The 19,711-nt window shown below is 37.0% G+C and overlaps 1 protein-coding gene across 3 annotated transcripts; it reads right to left on the bottom strand.

Moving 5' to 3' along the window:
- Nucleotides 1-2,563: 2,563 nt before the first annotated feature.
- On the bottom strand, nt 2,564-9,131 carry LOC117291199 (GDP-L-fucose synthase-like). Of its 3 annotated transcripts, none has more exons than XM_033772798.1 (8): nt 9,030-9,131; nt 7,047-7,238; nt 6,311-6,425; nt 5,530-5,732; nt 4,832-4,965; nt 4,400-4,611; nt 3,844-3,943; nt 2,564-3,369 (listed from the first exon to the last, which is right to left on the bottom strand). In XM_033772798.1, exons 2-8 carry the CDS (start codon nt 7,205-7,207, stop codon nt 3,314-3,316), a joined length of 981 nt encoding a protein of 326 aa, XP_033628689.1. In that variant the 5' UTR covers nt 7,208-7,238; nt 9,030-9,131; the 3' UTR covers nt 2,564-3,313. The 3 variants fall into 3 exon arrangements, with proteins under 3 accessions (XP_033628689.1, XP_033628690.1, XP_033628688.1); XM_033772799.1 differs by lacking the exon at nt 9,030-9,131 and adding an exon at nt 7,440-7,567; XM_033772797.1 differs by lacking the exon at nt 9,030-9,131 and adding an exon at nt 7,720-7,910 and having other exon boundaries at nt 2,565-3,369.
- Nucleotides 9,132-19,711: the final 10,580 nt, after the last annotated feature.

Here is a 19,711-nt window from a genome sequence, read left to right on the forward strand (position 1 = left end):
AAAAGATATTCTACATGTATAATATTCATATAATTGAGTGCCTGAGTTCACTGTACAAAGTTTATTGTCAAACGACTCATAAATCTATAGCATAAATAATGATAGTATTTTTATGGTGTATATATGAATTACAAACTTGTTGTTGGCACGTAGATGTTTTAACATTCTTTGAGATATTCCAGAGGTAACACCATGCAGATGCATTGGCGGAGTTGATTATTTCATGTAGAAAAGTGTTTGGGTAGGCATTGATCACTATAAACTGACCTGGGCCCAATTGCATACATAAAGCCTGTAAGCACAAAACTTGCTCAGCACAGAAACAGGTGACTAGACAAAATGACAACAATTAGGTTTGCATCAGGTTACATTATGGTTTGTGACTGGTGCCCCACTAAACTTTTGCTTAGCAGCTTTGCGAAATTGGACCCAATGAACAAGAGTCTAGAAGTTTTGGATATTTTCAAGATTCAGTTCACTGGATAGTTAACCAAGTTGATCTCTCATATTTCTTTTTTGAAAATTGGTCAATTGGCCTTTTTGATATGGTGGCCGATATAGGAGTGCACTGTTTAATTTGGGTGTATACAGATATATTGTATACAGTAAAAAAAAAAATAAAAAAAAAAAATTGTCTGTACAAATTTTTGGGGGCCAAAAAAAGAAAAGAAGAAAACACACCTTGAATGTGACAAGGTGATGAGAGAAGCTTTGCCAATACGGTATCTATAAAACTGCACATAATATAGTGGATTCACTACAAATACTTTTAATAAATAACATCGGTTGTGTAGTGTTATTGTGTTTGTTGATTTACAACTTTGTCTCTTGCTTACATGTAGGCGTGCATCACCTCAGTTTTTGTTTGCCTTGGGTTATATTTTTTGTAGCAAGTTCTTGCGTTTTGACTTTTTTTTACCATGTTTAGTTTATCGTTAAGCAGATATTACTCAGAAAAAAAAAACAATTTGAACAGGCCACCATTTTCGTTATTTGAATTTTCCAGAAGCAGGGAATTCCACCCTTACGTCAAGCGTATTCCACAGGTTAGCAAGCATTTTTGCTTGTGCGTGTGTGTACTCCACGTTACTAGGCATTCTTGGCATACACAGCTAGCGCAAAAATTCGGCACTTGTACGTTAGTGAAGAATGGTGATTGTAAGCTTATAATTTTGCGTTGAGCAGATCCGTGAAAATTGGTCTGGATCCTCTTTAATGTTGAAATGGGGAATAATTAAAAGGGCTACCATAATTTTGTTGTTTTTTTAAAAGCTGGGAGACTTCATTGGTAGTCTCTCTCTTTAAAAAAAGAAAAGAAGCTTCTTATACGTACACTTAGAAGAAAATAGTTGTCGGTCCAAACTTTATAATTTTGTAAAATCGTATTCACCAACAGTAATTCCCCCAGTACATATTATTATTCAGTTTGTTAATGCCATTTGTGTATTCCTTTTGCTTGATTAAGTGTTGTTCGATTATAACAAAAATTTATATATAGTACCATTGTCAATGTACACTTTTAATCTGTTACAGACTTAATTGCATTCCATTTGTCAATGTTGATTTGATGTTGATAATATTATTCATATTATCAAAACCTTTATCTTTTAAGTAAAGGTATGAATAAATATTTGTAATAATAGCATTGCACATAAGGGTCTGTGAAGATGCCGAGTTATTGACTGTTTTCTTAACTGTTCTTAGACTGTTAGCTACGTGGTTCATAGTATACAGGGTTTCTGCCGATCCGGATGTTTTTTCTCTCATTTTTCCTTGCAACTTCAATGACCAATGGAGCCAGTTTTCAGCACATGTTGGGATACGTGACGCCAAGTTAGTGGAAACTTTTTACAAAAAATAGATCTCTCTTAAAGCTTTCTTCTTTTGAAAAATACCCATATATTATTTTATTAAACTGTCAATCCTAATACAACAGTTCGAAAGTAAACAAAAGAAATAATCCTGATGAAGATGTCCACTTGACATACTTTTGAAATCTTTTAAAAGCCTAAAGGGTTTGGATACTTTTTGTACGCCAAAAATAAACATGCAAAAAAATAGGTTAATTATATTACATATATCTTCATTCATAGTGAGTAGGGATTAATGTCGTGCCTTGATCTACATTTGAAAGGCATCAAAACCCTGTAAGCCAAAATCGTACGACCTATACTTCCTGGTCAAAGTTGCCCTTATTTAGTTTATTCATAGTGACATAATCATGACACAATCTTGTGTCGATTTATATTAATTCAAAATCATCTCGTGATCTGCACAAGTCATTTTGCCAATTTATGGACCCAGTTTATTAAAGTTGCAAAGAGATGACCAAAATTGGCTCTGACCTCCGGTCGAGATCAAAGTTGAAGTGAAAAACAGGTTAAGGACAAGTTTTTAACACCAAAAAGTGTAAAAGAAAGATAGAGAACTTCATTGAATGAATGCAAAATATACAAAAAAATAGATCTCTATTAAAAACTATTTAGTATTTTCCATTGAAAGTACCTAACTATTGCATTAAACTGTTTAAATCCTAATAAAATAGCTCAAAATTAACAAATAAAAAATGAGAAAATCTTATTAAACAGTCAAACGGTTAACCTTACGTATAAATCAAAACAATTAATGGAACGTACTGAGGTTTGTGACATCTTCAAAAAAAATATGACTTAATATCAATCCTATAATGTCCTTTAGCCTACCAATGTAGGGTCATGAAAGGTCATAAAGCACTTCTAAGTTCTTTGGAAAAACAGTTCAGTAGCACACGATTATTTTTTCAAACAATGTCTTAAGATCCCCAAGAAAAATATGTGAACATAATGCGAAGGCATTTACTTCTTGGAGGTTGCCTGTAAATTGCCTTGTGTGACATGACCCTAACACAGTCCTACTAAAAAAAATAGCATTTCAAGATTAACAAGTACATGTACATGTACAGAGAATTGCTGTTTTACCCAAAAAAAACGCATCTAACTCACGTCCAACTTTTAAAAAAAACATGTCTAACTCGGGTCTAACTTAAAAGAAATAACATTTTGAGATAAACAAGTACTGAGATCAGCTGCTTAGCCATAGAAAGGCCGAGATACATGTACAGGACATGTTATAATCAAAACCATGTAGTATGCCTTTGATACTTTCAAAGAAAAATAGTGCCCTCAACCCCAAAATGAATTACAACAAAAATAAAACATTTTAGAGCAGCATGAATGAATCAAAGGGATTGTAGTTGAGGCTGTGGCTTTTGGCTGCAAGATCCAGCCATAGCCATTGCTGAAGGCACAGGCTAAGATACTAATGATTGCACTACTCATTTGCGTGCGATATCGTAATTCTCCACAAACCAGTCCACAGTCTCCTTGATACCTGGTGAAATAAAAACAAAAAATTTTTCAATGTTTAAGACAGAGAATGCTAAATAAAATAGCCTTGAAGCCGATGTTTTGCGCTGACTTTTCTTCCTAGATACTGTGCCCTAGCGCCCAAAGACAGTGCAAACCCAATGACTTCAGTATGGCAGACTCTGAAGATCGGTTCTAGGTTTAGTAAAAACACAACAACAGGTTTAGCTTTGACAAACTAAAAACCTATCCAAACACCACACTCCAAATTTAGAAACATTACAAGTTTTCAACGGGTGATTTTTTTTTTTTTATTCCAGTCCAAGGGCCTTGTCGTTCATACAACATGTTTCACACAACATGTTTCATAAAATGTTACCAAACAACAAGTCCAAAATAATGTGGAGCTAACCTTTGATTGGAGTACACTGCCAGTCTAATCATTTGTACAACATGTTTCATAAAATAAACAAATAGTCTGAAATGTTGTGATACTAACCCTCTTTGATTGGAGTAAACTTGAAGTCTGGAAGGTACTTTCTCAACTTTGTATTTTCCGCAGTCTTCTTTAGCTGGCCATCAGATTTGCTGGTGTCAAGCTGTGAAACTCATTGTTAAGGATATCATTTACCTCATTAGTTATTTCATTATATCATTTCTGTTTAGTGATGCATCATGGCCAAGCCAATCAAAGCACCGGACTCAAGCCTTGGTGTTTCTAATCAGCACAGCGTGGGTTCAAGTCCCGGTCGTGACACTCCTGTCCTTAAAGGGACACGCTGCCTTGGATCGGGCGAGTTTGTCTGTGAAAAGTGTTTGAAACCAGTTGTTATGAAATGATTATGGTTAGAAAGATATTTTAAAAGTTGAATAAAATGATCCACACAAATATGCCTCGAAATTGCTTGGTTTTCCATTAAATTTGTTTTGTTTCTGAGAGCCACTTCAAGGTGTGGGCTACAATTTAAATTTTTCCAGGGGCCGTTGCCACCTACTCCTGGGGCTGAAACAGGGTTACCCCCTTTACAGTCCATATTGTAATGATCAAAGGATACAATAACAGGCCCTTTGAAGTCGAAGGCCTCAACAATAAGATCAGCAGCCTCTTTGATTGTGATCTCGTCCTCCTCGCCTACAGAAAAGATAATCGGGTCTACTTCTTCATACTCGCGTATAGCCCAAAGGAACAGTTTGGCTAAATCACGGGAGAAGATGAACTGCCGTAGCGGTGAGCCTGTACCCCAAATATAAAAAGGCGTCGCATCTCCTGCAGAAATCAAACAAGAAAAAGTAGTGTAAGGCCAAACCAGTTTGTTTGTTTACATGGTGCTATGTAAAAGGAGTAGATCTCATAACTTAAACGTAGTCTCACATACCTTGCAGGTAAATCTTGAGCTTCACTGAGTGACAGATATGCACGCTGTATAAGAAGCCACTATTATCATTATTATTACTTCCATGGTAGCGTGCCAATCAACAAGACTTACGTTTAGCTGTGAACACCTTGTGAACAAGTCCAGGTATAACATGACCCTCCTCTAGGTTGAAGTTATCCCAAGGCCCGTACACATTGGTTGGAACCACAGAAGTGAATTTACAGTTGTGCTGATCTTTGTAGCACCTAAAAAACATGAAAACATATTTTATGAGTCAGTTCTATCTATTTTGATGCGGTGAATCACATTCCTGGTTTGATTGGCTGCATATTGCAATGCAGCACCTTGTAATGGTGCTATAAACGAAAAGTTTTATACTTCAACACATAGCTGATACTTGGTGTTCCTGGTTTGATTGGCTGCATATTGCAACGCAGCACCTTGTAATGGTGCTATAAAGGAAAAGTTTTATACTTCAACACATAGCTGATACTTGGTGTTCCTGGTTTGATTGGCTGCATATTGCAACGCAGCACCTTGTAATGGTGCTATAAAGGAAAAGTTTTATACTTCAACACATAGCTGATACTTGGTGTTCCTGGTTTGATCGAGCTTGACATAATCATGGATTGTCATGTTTTTCATAAAAAGAATATGGTCTTTGTTCGAGTGGTTTGCTCGTTTTTCGATACGTGTGAGACTTGCACAGTATATTGGGACCAGGGCCCACTTTCATGGCTCTGCTTACAGTAAAGCAGTGCTTGTGGAAGCAGGGAATTGGGCCAGGCTGAAAGTCAGTATTCCCTTACCTGTTCATTACATCTAGCATCCTCTTGGCGTATGCGTAGCCAAAGTTTGAGGGGTGAGGGGGCCCATTATGGATCATAGTCTCATCGACAGGAAACGTCGTCTTATCGGGGAAGATGCAGGTAGACAAACAGGACACCACTTTCTCTACATCGAACTTAAACGCGTTGTTTAGGATGTTGGTGTTTATCTTCAGATTGTCAGTCTGTAAACAAATAAGATGCATAATAGATTTTAAATTTGCATCAGGGATAAAAGAATATTAGTTTTTAACTTTACCCTAACACAGATATCTTTATTGCTGCTCTCACACTGTGGCGAATATTCTTGCTAATATGTATACTTCGCACAACAATTAATTGGATAGTGAATATTTTCTCGGTCGTCACGTTTTTATTAAAATAAGACGCACAAGTCACCTGATAATCAGAGTTTTAATAATGGCCCTGAATTTTTTTGTTTACGGGGCCATCAGAAAAGTCAATATTAAAAAATAAGTAGGATTTGAAACTTTGCATGGTGGAAATACGATATAGAAATGTTTGCGGTAACACCATGTAATGACTATCTCTAATGAGTTGGGGTTGTTCTGAAAAGAAATGTTGGTTTAAACTCGACGTTTCGAACAGTATGCTCCGATCGTCTTCTGGAGAAAGCTGGACTCACAGAAGACGATCACAGCATACTGATTAGAGATAGCCATTACATGGTGTTACCGCAAACCTTTCTATAAAGTATTAAAAAACTCAAATTCTCTTTTATTGAAATAGAAAGAAGTCTTACAAAGAAGTCCAAATTGTATTTCATGTTCGCAAAGAGTCCTCCAACCCTGGCAGCTAGATGGATAACATGCGTTGGACGATGCTTCTCAAATAACAGTCTTGTCTCCTCCTCAGACCTGGGAAATCATTAAAAACAGAACTTCATAAAAAAACATTGAATCAAAGAGCAGGGATGTGACAGGCTGTTATAAAACTGAGCTATGAGTGCAAAGTGTGAAAACTTGCAAGCACGACGCGTGAAAGCTTGCAAGCGCAAAAGCTATTAAGTGCGAAACCTGCTTACGTATTTATCTTTAATTTTGAAAGCCCTGCTGCAATATGGGTTGTTTCATATGGCATGTGCGGTTAGGCATGCAACAAGTCGCGCCTCATATAGGCCCTAGTCAAGACTGCAATATGCAATATACTCAAATTTCCGCTGGAAGGATTGTGTTGCTGATATCTGATTGCCTTTCGTAAGTAAATTATGTTGTCTTGAATTATAGTTGTGAGCAACACAATTGGTTCACCAAGCAGGTAGTCGAGACAACTTTTGTAGTACTAGTAGTCGTGTCGGCATCATTAACCGAGTAGTTGAAAAACAGTAGTCGTGACTCGACTAAGCATTTAAAAATCAAGACTTTGACACTAATCACACTAGTCGCTGATGTCGCCATTGGGGTTCATCAGACAGGGTTCCGGGTATGTGTGCGCAGTTGACTAAAGTCACCATTGGAAATAAAGGGTTAAAAGCTTACACCAAATCGGCATCCTTTGATGAGAGGAAGATGAACTTCTCTTCAGGTCTTGATGTTTCTTCTGCAACAACGGCCTGGATGGCTCGACCAACAAGTCCTGACGCACCAGTGACCATGATGACCTTTTCAGTCTTACTTCGCTTGTCGTTGTTTGACGCCATGTTTCCTTAATGTGTAGTTAGCTGTAGTTTTCTGAAAGTCAAGTATCAAGAATTTAAAATCAAGTTAGATGATTCGACTGATTGGAAAGATTCTTTACAAGAAACAAAAAACATAAGTAATACAGTAATGTATTGGCAATAGCAGTGGCATCACTCCTCCCATTATCATGTCAAGTCCTCCACCAATACAATACTAGTTACTAGTTTAAAATTGGGATGCCTATTTAATTACCATCATGGGAGCTATAATAAAAAGGATCCCCACCGAGCAGGTAACGGAACGAACCCCATGGATCGAGGGGCAGTTCGTAGTAGAAGGAGTGGGGGCTTGTGTCTTCGGCCAGCCCATTGTCCATTGACATTATTGATGTGTGCCTTACTCTTTGATGTGATATGTGTGTAGTGATGACTAGTAGTATTATAATTATCAACTGGACTGCTGAATGTTTGTTGTGTGTACGGCCGGCTACTTCGATAATATTACTTGTCTGCAAATACTTTTTATCACTTACCCAATCCAAGAATTCTTATGCTGTTCTCTAGTCGTGTGTCTTACTTTTTAGCTACGATCCATACAACATAATAAAACGTCTTGAGTCAAGAATCTTAGGTCTTGGGCTAGCTACCTACGTGTCATCGTGCATAGTCAATAGCACATAAGCTAGCTCTACGTACTACCCTACTGTACAGCGTTTGAAGCATGTGAGAGTATGGCGCCATCAACGTTGACAGTATACTAAGGCCGTGTCCGAAACGACGACTTCGGCTACAGCTACGTCTAGATCAGCGCGTCTACCAGTGTTGAAGAATAGACGCGCGCGATCTAGCCGTAGCTGTAGCCGAAGTCGCCGTTTCGGACACGGCCTAACATTGTTTACACTAGTCTGGTTCCCAGACCCAAAAATCTCTAGTCTGGTTCCCGAATTTTTTAACAAGAGACGTCAAGGAATATTTGGGCAGGGGACCAGACTATGTTTACACACACAAACATAACTTCTGGAGGAGGCCGCCTGGGGGCGGGGCTGAGTGTGTGTTCGAAACATGAGACTATAAAATAATGCACCTTTGCAATCTTTTTGTTTCAAAAGAATTGAGAAGAAAAAATACCCCAAAATAAGATATCTGGGATTCGAAAAGGCTGCACAACGCTGGGAGTGCGTTTTGACGCAAAAGGAATGATGGAACAGCCACACACTCCCCCCCCCCCCCCCCCCCCCCCCCCCACTAGGCCAGGTTGGACTCCTCCACTGACGTCCTACCAGGGCTACCCCCCCCCCCCTACATGAATTAGCACTTTAGAAAATAAAACAAGTTACATGATTAATACACTTGATTGAGTGATATTTTGTGGGAGCTATGCCGATGGTTCCGGTTATGGGAAGATCGTCTAAACAAACACCCTAACACCCCAAACCACAAAAGCAAATAAAAAACACCTCAACAATAATAATAATAATAATAATAATAATAATAATAATAATAATAATAATAACTTTCGATTTATATAGCGCCTAATAACTAACACTTAATTCTCTAAGCGCTTTACATTAGTGCCCTGGTCATAGGGCCAATAACATCCCTTTTTAATGTTTCTCAGCTCCCTTGGGAGTATACAACCTGGGCAACAGTTTATATCGCTCCAAAGGCTTTTTCATTCACAATATCAACCTCTACCCTCGCAGGTACCCATTTATTCCCCTAGGTGAAGAGAAGCAATTATAGTAAAGTATCTTGCTCAAGGACACAAGTGTCACAAACAAATAAACAAACAAACCAATATTTAGAAGAAGTTAAAAACAAGCAAAACCTTTTTTAAATGTACCTTTCTCGTCGAGTAGGCCTTCTTTTTAAAGAAGAAAAAAAAATGTTGCTAATTGCAGGACCTGAACACCGTCAGCCCGGTAGTATACGAGTTTGAACAACTCCTTTTTAGTTCACCGTTTGTTCAGTGCAGTAGAATAATCGAAATAAAATCCAGGATCGAGACTTTTACCCAACAAGTTCATTCAGTACATTTGGCCATTGGAATGTCACTGCCCAAGATCTTTATTGTTATGCAAACTACGAAATTTGAGCATTGTTTGGAGGTACTCATTGTGCTGTGCCGAATACAACATGGCTTTGAGATAGTGTTACATCTGCAGGAATGGCTGTTTGCCCAGGCTAACATGGATGTGGACGTCGTGTTTTTCGATCTTTACATGTAAGTTTATCCAAATTTTTCGCCGCAAATTATAGACATTTTTTCAGAAATGATTCGGCAGTGACTGTACTTTCGAACCAAGTTAGCACTCGTAGGATGTCAGTGCTAAGGTTGTACCAGCAAGTACATAAACAAACAACCCACCTCACAGGAATCGAACCCTGGTCTCCTGAGGTGACAGTCAGATATGCTTACCACTATATTACCGAGGATGACTGAGGTTAAAAATGATAGATTAATAATTAAAAAAAAAAATCTACGGTTCGACGATTGGATGGATAACAAATTAAAACAAATTACTAAGTTGGTTCAATCATGAGAAAGAAATGTCTAATAATAATAATAATAATAATAATAATAATAATAATAATAATAATAATAATAATAATAATAATAAATAAATAAATAAAATGACAATAATTGCACTTCTTGGACCCATCAATAAGTTCGAGATAGGCCCTACAGTGAGCCCCCGAAACTGTGATGAATGTTTATAGAATACCACACCTTAATTGTGTCTTTGCCCCCCCCCCTTCCAACCACCCAACCAATGGTACGTGCACCCCGATGCAAAGACCCAACCCCCCCCCCCCCCCCGCTATGCTTCTCATGCTTAAGTTTCACGGACAACATTTCCGCGACCGTAGGGCAATAAACTCCTTCCGCACACCGGTGAAAGTAGTGCGCCTTTACTGTGTATAAACATTTGAAAACGGAGACAAACACATTGAAGTTTTCCCAAGTTATTTTAATTGGGTTACTTTTGAAGAAAACCGTCTTCACTTTTATTAAAATGAACTTTTGTTTAATTTTTTTAACAATTAATACGCCTCGAGTAGAAATATAAGCACGAGTAAACGGTCCATCAAGGCAATTTGTTTGTTTTTTAAATTTGTGTCATTTTCACACGTCAGAATGTACAACCTTGCAACTCCTTCATATTTCGCCGTCCTAATTTACCGCAACTTTCACTATATTGTCGAATTTTGTCAAGCCATGGACTGAAGTGGACTGCCTAAATTATATAGACCAAATGTAACTGTCTGAAGCTGGAACTGGACGAGTAAATAAGCTGAATTTCGGAAGTGAAAATGCTGCGCCATCTCACCCTTTCGCCCATGTGCCGTCCGCCAAGCCTCAATGCAAACGCACGGCAACCACCGTGCAAGAGCACGACGTCGCTGTTGTACAAGAAGGTGAGCCCGTACAACTGCGAGCAAAGACTTTGACTGTTGGTTAGACGGCAAATGTTGTACTGAAACTTCCACTCGAATTTTGTGCAACAAGAGAGACAGTTTTACTTCTTATAGCAGAATGAGGAATATTGTCGTCTTGGGTGAATTCTTGTGTCGAGTTCAAGACATGGTCAAGCCTGACCAGGAGGGGGTGAGTCAATGAGTCAACACACAAAAACGGTTCTTTTTAGAACCACCAGTGGGATGGGCAGACAACTCTCATGAATATAGAGATAATTATGTTGTTTCAATGTTGTTGTTTTTACTGCAAATCTTAGAGGACAAACAATATAGCTCTGTGTTGAAAACCCTAGTTTATATTTCGTCAAAACACTTTTTAAAATGAATGTATACGTGTACACAGATTTACAAGCAAATTCCTCTCAAACTATACTTTTCATTTATACTCGATGTGTTTTGGGGGTAAAGAGAACGAGTGAAGCATTAACAAAATTATGAACAAAATGCCCTCGACAAATACTTGTTAAGCAAATTAATAGTTGGTTTCCCAAAAATAAAATCACTAAACGAAAATTCTTTGTGACGATGAAAAAGATTGGCACTCCAAGGTTTCGCAGTAAAGTTACTGCATGAACTGCCAATTTAAACTTATCTTTTGGGCAAATAGGAAAGCAATACATATTGTATTGAGACAGGTTTCGAAAGATGTTTTAACGGATAAATGAAAAAGGATTAGCAATTTTGTAAAAGGGTGTCATAATTTAAACCTCACTTAAAAACCGTTTTGTGAAAATTATGTTGATCTTTTTATATCATCAGACCATTATTAAAATAATTATATGATGTGTGTGTATCCATTGTGCTCAAAAATAATTTTGGTCATGTTAGAATTAAAAAAATAAATAAATGTTCATCGTACAAAAACAAACAACAGTCGAAGTCATAATAGCCTGTGTGGCTATTATTATTTGGCTGTTATGTGGTATTCCTACTCGGCTGATGTTGAACTCGCAGTGCAAATCACACCACCTGTTTACCCGCGAACTGAACAATGAGACTAAAAGGTGGTGACCAGTTGCATGCCAATAGCTTCCAGCAAACCAACACTTCTCTCGGAACTGATGTCATTCATTGCATCAACAAAAGAAATAGTAATACACTTTTCAAAGGAGATGAGAACACGAAGAAAACTACATTGATCTTCAGCGCACATAACAAGATTAAGGGATGAATTGCATAACTTTGAATGACTATATAGGAAAGCTGACTTTGGAACATTTCAGTTTGTTTATACGCAATGCGATGCATAGGCAAAAATCAACACCAACATTACTGACCAAAACAATCCACCACACGAACATTGTAATTATACACACTTGACTTTAAATACAAATAAATGCCCCTATAGGGGAATTTAAACAACTGAAAAAGGTTAGTCCTTTTTTAAATTAGAAAAAGTACGAAAGGAAACAAGTTAATGGGTGTAATGGGTGGTTAATTAGCCCAATGTTTATAACTCAAGTTCCAATTAGTAACAGAGTGAATGATTGAGATAACAATTGAATGAACGTGTAGCCTCCTGGAGAGGGGGTGAATGCTTGCTTAAAGAGTGAATATTTAATGAAATAAAACAGCAACACGAACAATTACTTAAAAAGTAGAGTTATTAGGCTTACATTTAGTATATTGTTTATAGTGAATGATTGAGATAACAATTAGATGAACGTGCAACCTCCTGGAGAGGGAATAAATGCTTGCAAAAAGAGTGGAATAATTATGAAATAAAACAACAGAACAACAATTATTGTTAGTAAATTAAGTTACAGGCTTACAGTTTTTAGTCTTTCTCTTCTCACACTAAATATTTCAAACTCTTACATTCAAAGTCTTGCTTTGAAGTCCTTTCCCTTTATTTTACGTCTGTTGATGTCCTTACACTCAAGTTCACGCTGCCTTTCGTGGATTCATAAAACCACATCATCTGTCTTGGTTCTGAGATCCTTAATGCAGAGTATCTTTGTTCTGTGATCAAGTCTCTTACACTCTTCACCAAAGGTAATCATCCTGTGTGAATCAGGTATTCACCTGTTTGCAATCAGGATGTGAGCAAAGTGTTTTCGTACACAATGTTGAGAATGTAACGTAGAATTGTATTGAATTTGTCAGTAGCTATTTTTGAAAATTGCTTGAGGTGGTCTGCCACTGATGTCTTGAAGTCATGAAGACCCAGCTTTCATTCTTCTTGAGTTGATCCTTATTTTGAAATGTTTTCGTGTGTGTATTTGCTATCATCTAGTCTTTGTTTAAAGAGAATTGCAGCATCCATTTTAGTGAACCCCTCTTACAAATTCCCCATTCAACAGAAATAGCTATTCTATTTAAAAGGCAAGTAAATACTTGAACATGTTTTAAAGTAATTTTCTTCCTCAATACTATATCTCCTGCTTAGTTTGTTGCATAATATGGGCTTATATTTTTAGGGTTTATGGTTAGTAAGTTTTTGTAAGTAAAACAAAAATGTATGTGAATAATAAGTGTATAGTAATTTAAAATGCAGTTTGTTATTACTCTGCGACACTTCACGACAGCGTTTTAAGGCTGTCCTCCTCACCTGTGCGAGATCCTATACTCACAGTCCCCCTCTAATCTTCTTAGTTCCCCATCTCAGAGAATCTCTCTGCATATGACCCTCAATCTCTTTTTCTGCCGTGGGACACACCCCCCCCCCCCCCCATACCATGACAACATTTTTGGTCAGGAATGAAAACAACTCAAGGTAAATGTTGGTATATATGAGTTGGTATGTTTACAGTGTCAGAACTAATTAGAACTTCTTATGTATGTAGTGGTTAACATTAAGTAAGTAGTTAATAAGGTACACGTAGTAAGCATGCTACTTAAGATAGTATATTCCATGGTGCAAAGTAGTAAGCGTTGTCATAATGTATTTGTTTTGGACACTTCCTGTGTCATCCCACATGACTCTTTTTCTATTTGGCGCAAGACACTTTGGGGCTGTCTGCCAATCCTATCCTCATATAAAATGTATCTTCTATTAAATCTATAACTCTGGAATTCTATCTCTTTTTTCTACTCTACACTTTCATGACAGTCTGTTTTGTCAAAATTAACCAACTCGAGGTAAGTTTCTGTACATGGTCTGTTACCACGCAGTGTCAGAAATATTTACAACTTGTTATGTCTTACATTCTGGTAATATTTTAGGTGTGCTCTACTCTGAGTGTAAAATAGTATAATTTTAGTGGTTCATATTTTTAAAGTAGTTAATAAGGTATACACATAATTAGCATTAAATGAGTAAGTGTAGGTCTATGGTGCAGGTTATTTCCCCCCCAATTTGGACACTTTTCCTTTCTCATCCCGTTTGTCTCTTGGCATACGTGTGAAATAGTAACGAGACAGTTTCTTTGGGCTGTCATTTCATCTCGAAAAGCCTTTCTGTTGTCTTATCTTATAAAATGTCTCTTCTCAATCTATGGACTCTGAATCTCTTTGTCTAAGATGCACTCCTGCATGATAATTTGCTTTTGTCAGGGATAACAAACTCAAGGTAAGTTTGTGTACATGTGTCAGAAACATTTACAACTTGTTATGCATGTCTTATATTGTGGTAATAGCATAGGTGTGCTTTGTGTATAAAACGTGTTAAATTAAGTGGTTAATTTTTTTGTAAGATTAAGGTACACGTATATCAGTACTGGCATGATAAATCGGTAATTGTATAGCATATGGTGCAAATATTTGGGCCTTTTAAATCTTACCCCGATTTGGACACTTTTCCTTTCATCCAATGATGTCTCTTGTCCTTAACCTATTGATGTGGGATACCAGACAGTTTCTTTGGGCTGTCATCTCATCTTGGAAATCCTTTCTTCTGTCTGTCTGTCTAAGACGCACTTTAATGACAACGTGTTTAGCCAGGGTCAACCAACTCAAGGTAAGCTTCTGAACATGCTGTTTATAGAGTCAAAAAGACTGTCAACTTATTATGTCTTACATTCTTAGGTGTGATCTTAGGTGTGCTCTCGAGTATAAAACAGTATGATGTAATGATTAATGTTTTGTGTAAGTAATTAATAAGGTACAAGTATATCAGTATTAGCATGATACGAGTACGTGTAGTCTATGGTGCAAGTTATTGTATATATTTTTAATCCTTCCCCCCCCCCCCCCACTTGGACGATTTTTCTTTCTCATCCAATATGTCTCGACTCTCTTGACTTTAGCTTATCGATGTGAGATATATATATTTGGTTTGCGGTAACACCATGTATGTATCTACTTGCCAGGTAGAGTTGTTCTTAGGGAACTGTCTTGCTTTATTCTACTGCCACATGGTGTTACCGCAAACCAAATATATATTGATACCTCACCATGCAATGCCTCAAATCCTATATACGATATGAGATAGTTTCTTCTTTCTAATTTTTCTATAGATAGAGAAGAGAAGAGACGTTCATAAAATAAGAAAGTTTGTTATTTTGTTGGATAGCCAACACAATGTAAGTGTCTGTATAATGTATAAGTAGGCCCTACACATTATTTTTAATATTTTATGTGTACTGTATATTTTACAGTATAAGTTCAGTTGTTAATATTTTGTAAGTAACAAAAAAGTACATCAATATTAAGTATATCAAGTGTGATAATTGAATAAGTGTAGTATATCGTGCAAATTATTTGTTTGTTTTTACTTATTTATTCTTTTATTTATGACACACTTCCTGTGTCATCTATGTCTCTTGTCATCAACGGTCAGTGTTATACCCTCGGTTCCCTTGGGCTGCCATTTCACTACATCCCAAGCTAAATATCCACCATCTATTTTCATAAGTTCCTTATTGTGTCAACCAAAGGTTCTGCCCTCTCTGACTCTACACTCCCAAAGTAACTGGTTTTCCTGACTCAGTTCTTATTGATGAAGAAATAAGTACCTGTCTCAGAAAGGTAAGTGTGTGCACCTGTCAGTTGCCACATCATTTTAAGTAACATGGTGCAGTTATTGTTCACTCTGAGGATACCCTTGTGTGGGTATTTTTAGTAAAGGTCATAAATGTTTGAAGAGTTATGTACATCGTGTATTCTCCCTGGTGAACTTTTCAACCGAGGGTCAGTGTCCTCCCTTTTTCCTCAGAGGATCTATTGGGCTGCCCTAAGGCACATATCCTCTCCTGTGCTTGTAAAACCCATCTTGGTGAATGTGAATTAAGAAAGAAAATAGATGGTGCACAATCTATTTTCTTCCTCGATTCAGATTCCTTTTTCTCTGCTACCCTATTTCATTCATTTCCGAATCATTGGCCTTGGCATGAATCAGTAGTGCATGTAGTGTGCGCTAGTAAGGATTAAATGAAACTACATACACATTGGATGGTACGCCGAAGAAAAGGAAACGGAGGATAAAGTAAACATTTTGTGAGACATGCTCGTGTCAAACAAGAGACAAGTAAAGGTTAAACTCTAATTCAATTCACATTACATACTTGAATGTGAGCCAAGGAGATACATGGAAACGATAACGGTGAAGGACACTGATAAACTCTGTCAGGACCACTACTTTGGAAGAGCCTGCATTCCTTTTTTCTTTTCCTTTCAAAAACTAAATAGAGTAAAAACATTATTTATCGTATATTTTATTAATAAATAAGTTTATATAAGTAATTATTTAGTTGATTAATAGGTAGTTAATTTAATAAACGAGGAGTGATTTAAAGAGTGTTAATTAATGGATGGGAGATGGGTGCATATGTCGCTAAAAATTATGAAAATGGAACTTGAGTTGGTTTATTTGACTAAATAATACTTAAATAAAATTTAGGCTAGTAAAAAGATGTCCACCAAACATAAAACTCAAAAACAAACATTCACGCAAGTTACAACAGCAAACGCATCGCATTGATAACACTGAAGCGCAGCTTTGGACAAAACTGAGCCCTCACATGCTCAAAATATGAAAAATGAGACGAGGTTATCGTTACCCTTAACAGTAATTGACTCAGATAACGTCAGAAATCTTCAGCCTGGTGACACCACGCCCGACCAAAGATATCTCCAACATCAGTGTCAAATCGACCAATTAAGCCCATGTATGGGTTTTTCGTCACACCCACATCAATACCTGTTGTTCTGCACCACACACCTATTGAACTACCATATCAACAGCGGAGATGCCTCATTTAACCATCATCGTGGACGCGACATTTAACCACGCCCATCCAAAAGATATCAATAAACCATCAATGTGCAATGTTTGTTATCGACATGGAACGTAACGCCGAGGGCGCACTTGTCATCTAGAAACAGCTTAATGTCCGAATGGGATAACATTTGTATGTGTACAAATAGTGAACAACTAAGGACGTAAAAAGGAACGTTTTGAACACTGAGGGCAGCATGACTATCATCCCGCTATGACAATCGTATACAATCACAACACATCGTACAGCACCCAAAACCATTTACACGGATAAAAACACTAAACTTATAAATATATTTATATATTTTTAAAACATATAACTAAAACATGTATGAAGTGAAGGATGAGAATGTGAATGTGGCAGTGTAAAAAGTATACGATAATAAATAAAACAGAAACAAATATTCATTATTTCGTTAAGGAATAAATAAATAAATAAGTTTATACATAGCTCTTGGAAATTACCTTCAATATCAAAGAGTAATTTGAATTGTGCAAGGTTCTGGAATTGTCTATGTGGTTCCGGAACATGGGGATAAGTCAGAGATCTTCAAAAGCCTCTTTGCTCTTTAATCTACCAACCTGAGGAGAAGATGAGAAGGGCTATCTTTCCTGGCCTTTCACCTCAAGGACCCTGGTTCGAATCACGCAATGGACACTACGTGGATTAGGTTAATTTCAGTCCCTACCTGACTGCTAGGATTTCCCATGGATTCATTCTCTGGGGATTTCCTCCTACATCTAAAACTGAAACTTCTTTCCGAGTGTCTTCTTTAGATGTGGTTCTTGACTTGAACAGTGATTGAGTTCACTTTTTTGTTGAGAGTCCTTAGCTTCCAAAATCAATCAATCTGTTTATTTATAGATAGTATTTAATAATAGAGTAAAGGAAAATATTAATTTCAATAATAGATAATCTTAAAAGTATGTATCAAGGGTGCGTGCAGTGTGAATAATTTGGTTGGTTGGTTGTTTGTTTCGATTGATTGTTACATTTACTAACTACCGCGTAACATTTTCACTAATAGTTGTTTTAACCAATACTAAGATCAGTCAGTCAAACATAATTTCATAAAAAACACAATTCATCGTCAACACGCGTGCCAACCGGATGTTACAGAGTAAAGGAACAATGAAGATCTATCATTAACTTTATGTATTTTGGACCATTTTGTCAAATATGCGGAAATACTCGATGGAATTAAACTTCAGGAAAATAAGAAAGACTCGCAAATGGATATATCGCTTGTTCTACTTTGCTGTGACACACTTTAGTTGCACTGAATACTTCTGTGGATACAACTCACTGGATAAACCTCACTGGATAGACCTCACTGAATATACCTCAATAGATATACCTCACTGGATATTCCTCACTGGATACACCTAACTGGATACTGGATATACCTCACTGGATATACCTCAATGGATATACCTCAATGGATATACATCTATGGATATACATCTATGGATATACTTCACTAGATATACCTCACTGGATATACCTCAATGGACCTAACTCAATGGATATACATATAAGGATACCTCACTGGATATACCTTACTGGATATACCTCACTGGATATACCTCACTGGATATACCCAAATGAATATACCTCACTGGATACCTCACTGGATACCTCACTGGATATACCTCAATGGATATACTTCAATGGATATACCTTAATGGATATACCTCACTGGATATACCTCACTGGATATACCTCAATGGATATACCTCAATGGATCATACTTCAATGGATATACCTCACTGGCTATACCTCACTGGATAGACCTCACTGGATATACCTCAATGGATATACCTCAGTGGATATACCTCACTGGATATACCTCAATGGATATACCTCAATGGATATACCTCAATGGATATACTTCAATGGATATACCTTAATGGATATACCTCAATGGATATACCTCAGTGGATATACCTCACTGGATACCTCACTGGATACCTCACTGGATATACCTCAGTGGATATACTTCAAATGATATACCTTAATGGATATACCTCACTGGATATACCTCACTGGATATACCTTTATGGATATACCTCACTGGATATACCTCAATGGATATACCTCAATGGACATACTTCAATGGATATACCTTAATGGATATACCTCACTGGATATACCTCACTGGATATACCTCAATGGATATACCTCAATGGATATACCTCAATGGAAATACCTCAATGGATATACCTCAATGGATATACCTCAATGGATATACCTCAATGGATATACCTCAATGGATATACCTCAATGGATATACCTCAATGGATATACTTCAATGGCTATACCTCAATGGATATACTTCAATGGATATACCTCAATATAATATACCTCAATGGATAAAGGGCATACTTCACCGCAAGTGCCGTACCTCAGAGATGGACTCGGACAAAATGTTTAGTAAAATGATGTGTCAAAAAAAATGATTATGTTATGCTGTAGTTTTTATAGTTTAATTTAATTACGTTAATGAACAGTTTTCAAGCAAGAAACATGTGAACAATATTTATCGGGACAATTGGAAGTGAGCAGTGCTTTACATCAAGATTTGTGCCTTCTACAATCAAGAAAAAACAGCAAGCAAATCTTCAAACGAGAAGCTGGAAGTGACAGCACTCGAAGACACTATTGCAAGTGGATTCTTTTGATGAACATTATTTTGACTTTATGGAAAGCAGCAGAAATGCCAGTCGAAAAGGACAGTGGCAAGGACAATACTTTCAAAATGTATTCCTCACCCCGGACAAGCTACAGACGATCAAGCAACGAACATTATGAACATTTAACACTTATGAATTTGAAACAGTCATGAAAACGCTAAGAACAACCAGAAACAACATATAATTATTGTCGT

This window comes from Asterias rubens, chromosome 6 (assembly GCF_902459465.1).
Source record: "Asterias rubens chromosome 6, eAstRub1.3, whole genome shotgun sequence".
NCBI classification, from domain to species: Eukaryota; Metazoa; Echinodermata; class Asteroidea; order Forcipulatida; family Asteriidae; genus Asterias; species Asterias rubens.

Bases quoted from the DNA above. Each gene is read 5' to 3' on its own strand.
- LOC117291199 (XM_033772798.1), bottom strand. From the start codon at position 7,207: ATGGCGTCAAACAACGACAAGCGAAGTAAGACTGAAAAGGTCATCATG. The intron at 6,426-7,046 runs GTAAGCTTTTAA...ATGATTTCCCAG, and splicing joins TCAAAGGATGCCGATTTGGT to GTCTGAGGAGGAGACAAGAC. The intron at 4,612-4,831 runs GTAAGTCTTGTT...TGATTTCTGCAG, and splicing joins CAAGGTGTTCACAGCTAAAC to GAGATGCGACGCCTTTTTAT.